This window comes from Anarrhichthys ocellatus, unplaced genomic scaffold (genome assembly GCF_004355925.1).
Source record: "Anarrhichthys ocellatus isolate YVR2014 unplaced genomic scaffold, GSC_Weel_1.0 scaffold5, whole genome shotgun sequence".
NCBI lineage: Eukaryota > Metazoa > Chordata > Actinopteri > Perciformes > Anarhichadidae > Anarrhichthys > Anarrhichthys ocellatus.
The window spans coordinates 5932141-5941286 of record NW_022280035.1 but is presented as its reverse complement, the minus strand read 5'-3'; the positions used below and the strand labels follow the sequence as shown (position 1 = coordinate 5941286).

Genomic DNA, 9146 nt, shown 5'->3' with positions numbered 1-9146 from the left:
GAGTTCTCTGAGGCCAGAGAGGACATGGCAGCTCTGGAGAAGGATTATGAGGAGGTTGGAGTCGACTCTATTGAGGGAGAGGGAGAGGAAGAGGGAGAGGAATATTAAAAGGGACAAAAATAGACAAGTTAAACAGGAAACAATTCTTGAATGCATTCCAAACAGAAATGTTCATCAAATACCATTTTGGCTCTGTTATAAATAAAACTCCTGTGAAATGTGAATGTGTTTGTCTTTTTATAAATTCAACCTACATTATAATGAGTATCTGACAAGATGTTGAATTCCACAGTTTTGAGCTATCCAATGTCATCAAGTTGGAGGGGTAGATTCGGGAGTCTATGTCATAACTTAAGGAGCTCATCTACATCATTCGTTTAGCTGCTTCATCAGTAAATGTACTGTTAGAAAGGTGTCATGAATCACAGTGAAACAAAACTGTTTTGAGCAAAGTTTATTGGAAAAACATTCAAATTCCGTTTTGTCCAAATTAAAGTATACACTTTTACTACCAAACTTATAGGTACAAAAGATCAGAGCATGTCTTTAGTATAATTCCGGGAAAACCCAAATATTACACACACATGAGTTTGTCATTAGAAAATATGTAATAAAAAAAAAGTACAAAAAGACATCTCTGGTGCAAAAAACTTGCAAATCATAAGTTTCTTGGTTTTCTATTTGGTGGTGTGAGGCTGGTTTACACCGGTCGGTCCTGCAGCAGAGGGCAGTCGTCCACAGCTCCCTGACTGTTCAGAAGCTTCCAGAACATCGAGGCTCCGGAGGTGACGTGAGCCCGTCTGTCCTGCAGGTCTGCAGCAATCAGTTCTTCCTTAAGAGGACGGTAGGACTTAAAGCGCCTGTTGAGTGAAGTACACAATCCAGACAAGTTAATTGAATTGCACGTGCTTTACGGATAAAGCTCGTAATGTTTTTGTTGTCTTCCACACATAATCTCACGAAAAGAAGCCTCGAACCGTGCTCGCTGGTACATGGTCGCGGAACCTTATTAGGGCACGCGGAGCAAACGTGCCTGGATTTTAGGTGCCCAGGTTTTGACTCTATATTTTCACATTTCTCTCTCTTCATTATCATTCTCGGCCTCAATACATGAGATTGTGCATTATGTGTAGAAAATGTATATCCACAAGTAAAGTCAGTTCTTACCTATAAGAATATGCCACTATTGCTATTGCCAGAACGAGGACCAGGACACCCAACACCATGCCGATGGTGCCAGGAGAGGACAGACCTGAACCTGAAACAAGGATCACGCGTTCAGTCAGCAGGATAAAGCAGAAACGTTCTGGATTGAACGGTGGTTAAGTTGCGTACCTATGTCAACGTTGACTCTGGCACTGGTGACAGCTAAACTGATGTCGTTGGCCAAGGACACGTTGATGCAATAGACACCAGAGTCGTTGAAGAAGTGACGCAACACCAGCTGGCACTCCTTGGAGGGCTCCACCATGTTGCATGCCGTGTGAATCGGCCTCAAGCACTCTGCATCCAGAATCACGCTGCACACCTCTTTTGGGAAGCTGGAAGAAGAAGATGCTGGTGTGAGTCAGAATAAACAACACCATGCTTTTAAAGTATAGTTTGACAAAGTGTAGTAGTGCAGGAGCGTTCACCTTCCCTGGCAGGTAACAGTGATATCCAAAACATTTCTGTTCATGTCCGGTGCTGCCATCACAGCATTGTCCATTTGTACAATCTCTACTTTTTCAATGCCCTCTGAAAACAAAGACAAGAGGTCACTGACAAAGGTTTCCATTGTTTTCATTTGACATATTGTTGAACATATCGCTGATGGAAGTTAACTCACCAAACACTTCGATGCCTGTGCAGAAAGAGCCATAACGATAAATCACGCAGTCGTCGTCGGACAGTGTGTCATCAGCATCCCTCTTAGCAAGGACTACCACTGTAGCTTGGCCTGTCAGGGTCACTGTTTGCTTTGCACCTGGAGGAAATAACCAGAGCAAGGGAATTAGTTTAATATAATGACAGATCATTTTTACTACTTGGTATAGTGGTTTGACCGTAGCGTTATTACTGAATGCATCTCCTTTAACCAGTGGTGGAAGTAACTAAATACATTTACTTAAGTACTGTACTCATGTCCAATTTTGAAGTATTTGTACTTTGCTTTAGTGTTTCAATTTTCTGCAACTTTATACTTCTACTCCCCTACAATTCAGAGGGAAATATTGTACTTTGTACTCAACTACATTTATCTTTAAGTTCCTTTGCAGATTCAGATTAATAATACAAAATATGATCAACAAAAACATCATGATGTGTTATCATGGATAAAGATAAAGACCTTTTTTGAGCTCTTGGTGAAATTCACAAGCTACCCCGCAGAAAATAACCTTTACCAGCTGCAACATTAACGTGATGTACAAATAAATGCATCAATGGTTATAAATCAATAATATAATACACATCAGAATATATATTCTGAAATGGGCCATTCATACTTTAACGTGTCCCTTGGATTGGTGTGTTTTGAAGGCCAATGAATGAATCAAATTAGATCAGAAAAACTGAGCTGAACACTCTCAGTCAGCATGCAAATCAGAATATAAACGATAAAGCACAATAGAGCATGTCATTATCATGTGCTCTGCGTGTTTAACACAATGGCAGTGTGTCTTTGAAGATTTACATCACATTTACATTTGAGGAAATCAGCCTCTGCTTCTATCTGGCACATCTCAGTCAGCTGGTACCAACTCAGTACTTTTCAATTTCACAGGACATATTTCTGTTGTTGCACACACTACCTCAGGTGGGGATTAAACAAGTTATCCTCGAGTACAATTATAGTCTAAATTTTGTACAACTATTTAAAGAGCTTACTCGTCCGTGCCCCATTGCCAGCTGGCATTTCATTGACGTGATTGACGGGTGAGGGAGTCTTGGCCACTGTGGCTGCTTCCTGGGCCGGCTGAGTGTTAGGCGCAGTGGAGGCCTCATCCTCAGTGTTGTCCTCCTCTGTGTCCGAAGATACCATGTTGACAGTCAGACCAGTGGCCTTGGTGGAGACCAGTATGGGGACAGCAGACGCCAGTGCAGCAGCTTTCACTACACACAGGGAGGACTGTTGAGTGTGTGTTTCCATAACACATGTGAAGCCGAGATAATATACATGGCTACAAATACTGTGAACATTGTTTCAGAACATAATTGCAACAGCTGAGCTTAGCATAATGACTGGAAGCAAACCTTAACATGTTGCATGTTTGTTTAACACTTGTTCTTTACCTGTGGTGCCCTTGTGAGTAGGTGGACTTGGGGCCTTGGTTGGGATATCAACTGGTGGGTTGCAGGCCTTATCTGGGATGACCGCCTGGATCACCACCTGAGGCTTGAACGAGCCAGAGTTGATGTAGGTGTGAGTGACAGTCAGCTCTCTGGATATCAGGGCTCCGCTGTCATCCCCAAAGTCCCAGTTGAAGGTGATGTCTGCGTTGCTGAGGTACTGGCTGGGGTCGTGGAGGGTGATGGTGAAGGCAATCGCCCTGTTCTGAATGAAGCGCAGGTCCCCGGCCACGATGTCGTTGACTTGGTCCAGGGAGACAGCGAAGGGGATTTGATCTGAGGAGAACACCAAAAAATGATGTCAACAAAAGTTTATTTTACTTTTTTAGGCTTTTAATTTGAGCCAATCCTACCTTTCCTAATGAAGGTCTTTAATGGATCAGTCAAATTGGTATATTTTAATGGATAACAATCCCTAAAATGGTTTAAAGTACCTTAAGTAAAGTGTAAAACCCCTTTAAATGTGCAAAATAACATTGTAGGTGTCTAAACCTTAATTGTTACCTTAAGGAGCTGTTTTAATTGTTTATCGCACACAGTATAAGATGGGTTTTTTTTTTAAGACCTTAGTTTCTTTTGTCTTTTAGTTTGAGCTGATCTTATGAATCTCTGAGTCATGTTTGAAAAAAACGCAGCGAAAGGGCCCTCTCAACCTTCTAGTGGAGAAAACCTCATGCAGTGCCATGAAGGCAACATTTTTCGTGTCAACTGAACACATGGGAATGGGGAATTCTTTGCTTTTTAACCTTTTTTCAGTTTTTCCTAAAGTCCCCTATAACTCACCAGTGATGGAGAACTGAGTGGAGGCATATCCCAGAGGAATGAACTTCTCTTTGCTGCGGTAGTGGTAGATAACAATGTCCATGGTGTAGGAGCCCAGCGGGATGTCATCTGTATCGATGGTCAGGGAGGAAGAGGAGCCGTCTGCCACCTGCCAGTACTGACCTGCAAAACGAGCATCCAGAGTATGAGATACACTCTGTGCCCCTTGACTACAAATAACTATACGTTTTCTTAGTGTATTCATCGAACCACATCAGGTTAAACACTTTTTGTCTGTGGTGTACACTTCACAATATGTCACTTTTTAGATATAATTGAAGCCTTGATGCTACAATGTAGAAAACATCTGAATCCCTAAACTGAAAATCATGGATTGTTTGTTTAAAGGATTTTGTTCTTACATAGAGGACAAGTGAGGTTATATAATGAGGTGATATAATCTGATCACATGTTGAGGCTCATACATAATCCTGGCTCAAGTTTCAGGTTTCAGGTCATGGCATGCGCCTCAAGAAACTCTGGGACCATCAGAAAAGACGACAGCTTCACTCACTCCAGGCTTTCCAGACAAACACGTAGGCTGGCTTCTTGTCCTTCTTAATTGGTGTTCCATCAGGAAAAACAGCTTCCCAGTCTGTGGTCTGAGTTGGGTATACTGGCTCAGACTCGTGGTACTTTGTTCCTGTGACAGAAGCAAGAGTGTTGTGACTCGAAGAGACTCTGATAAAGACATTTTATCAGAAGAGTTTGCAGGCATGCTAGCAGCTGATTGAGGTGATACACAGCGCAAAGTCTCTGAGCTAAATGCTAATGTCAGTATGCTAACATGCAGATGTTTGGCAGGTATCATCATGATGTTCACCATCTTTTTTCTATAGCACTAAACACATAGTGCAGCTGCAAATAAGATGAATATTATTATTATTATAGTATGAGTGTTTTGTAATAAATCAAAAAACAGTTTGACCCGGTGATGGTGCCAAATGAAAAGTGAGTATACATTCATCCTGCGGAGGACATTGATTTAATGTACACACTAATCCATCAAATAGTTGTTGAGACATTTCACCAAATAACACAGATGTGCACCAAATTTCTTGCCAACCAGTATAGTTGTTGAGATATCTCATTGAGCACAACCGCTATGATGGCTAATACAGTAAAGTGTGTATTTTGCAGTGTATGCGTAGCACACCATTGTGTGTGTGTGTGTGTGTGTGTGTGTGTGTGTGTGTGTGTGTGTGTTACCATTGACTGTGCAGTCTTCGGCCCAAACAACATCTCCATTAGGCTGCATCTTCTGGTTGTGTGGGAACTCCAAGTCGATGGTGAAAGTCACTTTGGCTCCAGTCAGAGTCGGTGAATCGTTCCCCACATTGAAAGTCACTTTTCCACCTGGACGAAGAAAAACAAGAAAGCGCTGAGTAATGGACACAAAATGAAGTCTCCAAATAGGTTTAATGAGCCTCAGATCAAATACATCATTCTGAGTTTTTGTTACTTTTCCTTTTCAGAAGTATCAAGTAATTAGAGGTGTGTAAGAACATTTCATCACAATGTCCCGAGGGACATACAGTACATTCTCTTTCTCCTATTTAACAAAAATGCCCCAAACCTAAACTTAAAAAGACATATAAAGTAAAGAAAATATGATCATTTGAAAGTAATTATGCCAACAACATTTCATTAGATCTACCTTTCCAGGAGTCTTTGTATCGCGGGTCTCCATCTTTCCAGATTGGGTACATCTTATTGTTCCATGATGGATAACGAGTGAAACGGTTTCTGGGCTCTGAAACATAAAAAAGGATTATTGAAAACAGAATGTACTGTCCAGCAACGCTTTTTAAGGGTCTCACATTTCCAAATAACTTCCACACTTTTCCTGGAAAGAACTGTTTATTATTAATATTATTAATAACAAGGAGGATTATAGAGGATTTAGTATCATTATTATTAAGAAGAAGAGGGGAAATAGAGGGACAATCCTCCCTTCATAGACTTGAAATTAATTCCAATTAATTCTTAATCTAGAGAGACTTTCAATTAGTGCCCTGCAGGTCAGCTGAGGTCTACAGCAACCATACAACTCAAGATAGAATCAGAATAAAGATTCCAGTAATTCCTGTCTTTAGCTTTAAACATCCATGGAAATTAGTGTGATGTCACAGACCCCTAAAATAAAATGTTCTCTTCATGTAAGATATTTTGATGTATATATTTAAATTTGTTTGACTCTTAAATGCCTTTTCATGGAGATTTGGTTTTACAGTTTCCAAAACTCCATTGTTGGATATTACTTTAATATATATTAAGTGTAATATTTACCACCAATGATTTGACAAAAGGTGAAAGTGAGTGAAATTGCCCACCAAAGCTTAAATGAGTTTTATTGCCAATGTAAATCTATCATCCCTTCAATCCCTCTCATGTGAGGCTCAGCTGAGTCGGTGCAGGATTTCTACCACAGATTAACAATGTCACACGGCTGCATTTGGATTAAACACAAAGGCAGATAACAGAGCGAATCATCAGACTTCTTTTGAATGTGATGATGAATTCAGCCTGCATTATTATTTCAGAGGAATCGCTCTCATTTTTCTTTTCTCTTGTGGTTTCACTGTAGTTTTGACTGTAAAATGAAAGTTAATACAATCAATGTGCAGGAGCAGCTGGACAAATGACTCATTCCTCCTTAAAGTCATGACACTCCATCTCTCAAAAATATTATATATATTCATGATTTGAGATGTATTTCTTTGTGCTTTAGATGTTGTTTTTATCTGTTCATATTCCCCAGAACAATAACTTCAGAGCCAGTATGGAGAGGAGGAATTATTATAATGACCAAAAACTCTTTCAATGCACACATAATGTGCCTAATGCTTCAAGCTTGTAAGAATGTCGAACTTACCCTCTTTAAGTTAAGAATAAAAGGATTACGATAAATCGTCTGTGCTTTGCTTTACAAAGGTCACATTCATGCATGGTTGAATAAGGAGGTCATGGGAAAAAAATACATGAAACTGGATCTTGAACATCAAAAGACACACAGTATGTTACTTAGTAGAAAGCTGGGTTTACATCCATGTAAGGAAAGAAAATGAGTATGTAAAGGTCGCCTAACTAAACTGTGTGCCAGTTAACTGAATATTGTCTTAAAACAAACTAATGTATAAAGATTAAAGAAAGTTCCTATACGTCCCTGTGCTGGGACAATTATGACAAAGAAAAATACAAATTATATTTAGTTAAAAAATGAAATCTTTCCAGAATAACCTAATTAAAACTCTAACTGTAATATCATGTAATAAAAAGTCTGTTTATGTTTTGGAAAGTAGTGATGGAAAGTCAAGTATATTTACCAAAGTACTGTACTTAAGTACACATTTCAGATACTTTCCACAAGTACTTCCATTTCATGCAACTTTATACTACTACCTCCCTACATTTCAGAGAGAAATGGTACTTTTCACTCCACGACATTTATTGTAATTAACAACTAACAAAATACTTTTGTAGATTTTACATACAAAACATATGATCATCCAAAATAAGATGCTCAAACTATCAAACAATATGCAAATAGTAGTTGAAATTAGCTCCCTCTTGATCAACGTCAACAATAAAATTCTGCTTGCACATAAATGCTTCAGTAATAATAATCGAATAATATAACATATAGTAGTGTAACACTCAATGGGGCCATTTTCCTGAATTGGGAGGACTTTTACTCAATTTATTTAGTAATACACACATATATGGCATTTCGAATGCAGCACCTTTACTTATTGAGACATTTTATATACTGCAGTATTGACACTTCTATTTACGTAAAGGATCTGAATATTTCCTGCATCACCTTTGGAAGGACTGATAACTGATTATTAGCGTTCACTATCTTTAAGTTTGTGAGACTCTCAGGTACAGAGTCATAGAAGTCATAGAAGATGTATTTTCTGTACTTACTTGCCACAGTTTGTGAGGCCACTGCCAGCAACACCAACAGCACCACAGACGTCCACATTGTCAGTGCTCCTCCTCTGTGTGAGATATCCCTTTTGTGAGGACCAGACAACAGGAATCAGGCTTTATAAATGGTGTGATGTTTGACTTCACTCAGATTATTAGAAGAAGAAACACCTCCTTCCTCACAAAGCCCTCTAGACCTCCTCGAATCAGATTTTAGGGGCGCCTGCACTGTTTTTTTGAACTGTGTATTTATAGTTAAAAGCACGTCTCAGGGATTAAAGTTGCAAATACAGTAGAGAAAGGAGCTCATAATCACATAAGAAATGTTGAATTCCACTTTTCTTTTGCATGCATGCATGCAACAGATTGGGTCACAAGACATGCTCGAGTTTGCATAAACCGATCAAAAGAAATAACAAATAAACATCCTAACAAAGCTGCGCTTAGTGATATCATTACAGTTAGTGGTGGAACGTAACGTTGCTTATATTCTGCTTAATATTTTCATTTTATGTCACTACAGTATTTCCCAGCTGCTGTGACTTTAGAGATCAATTTAGATACACAATAAATGATTAACTCATAAAATATGATGCATTGTTATAGATTAAATTACCCAACAGTGACAAAGTAGTTTAAATTAGCTCCAAATAGACGAGCTAAAACGCTTAAAATGCTGCTTACACATGTGATAACAATATAATAATCTGCATAATCAAGTTGATTGAGCTGGTAATAGCTCTAAACTTTTACTTAAGTAACATTTTGAATGCAGGAATTTGACATGCAAGTATTTGTACATTGTGCTATTGGTGCTTTTATTTTAATAAAGAGCTGAAATACTTCTTCTGAATATACTGCAGTGCAGTTATATATGTGTAAATATGTGTTGTATCATAACATCAACCTTATGTGATTATTCTTTCTCATGCTGATTCTTAAGATCCTTACAGTTAATAACCTGTTTGTATTTTATTTTTGGCATGTGTATATTTTGGAATTGCAAACAGTGTTTTATTAATTAGACTTTTTAAAGGTCAGTACAATACCAATGGATTGTA

At 38.7% G+C, this 9146-nt stretch overlaps 1 protein-coding gene across 1 annotated transcript; it reads right to left on the bottom strand.

Annotated features, from left to right (window-relative positions):
* Positions 1 to 648: 648 nt before the first annotated feature.
* pmelb (premelanosome protein b) lies at positions 649 to 8159 on the bottom strand. Its single transcript, XM_031844703.1, has 12 exons — positions 8083 to 8159; positions 5810 to 5905; positions 5362 to 5508; positions 4667 to 4795; positions 4114 to 4275; positions 3274 to 3606; positions 2869 to 3093; positions 1829 to 1966; positions 1635 to 1737; positions 1336 to 1541; positions 1168 to 1258; positions 649 to 860 (listed from the first exon to the last, which is right to left on the bottom strand). Exons 1-12 carry the CDS (start codon positions 8138 to 8140, stop codon positions 701 to 703), a joined length of 1848 nt encoding a protein of 615 aa, XP_031700563.1. The 5' UTR covers positions 8141 to 8159; the 3' UTR covers positions 649 to 700.
* Between the last annotated feature and the right edge of the window lie 987 nt (positions 8160 to 9146).

Excerpts from the sequence above, each read along its gene's own strand:
- pmelb (XM_031844703.1), bottom strand. The coding sequence starts at position 8,140 with ATGTGGACGTCTGTGGTGCTGTTGGTGTTGCTGGCAGTGGCCTCACAA. Across the intron at positions 1,967-2,868 it reads TGGCAATGGGGCACGGACGA|GTGCAAAGCAAACAGTGACC; the intron begins GTAAGCTCTTTA and ends TATTTCCTCCAG. Across the intron at positions 1,738-1,828 it reads CACAGGCATCGAAGTGTTTG|AGGGCATTGAAAAAGTAGAG; the intron begins GTGAGTTAACTT and ends CTTTGTTTTCAG.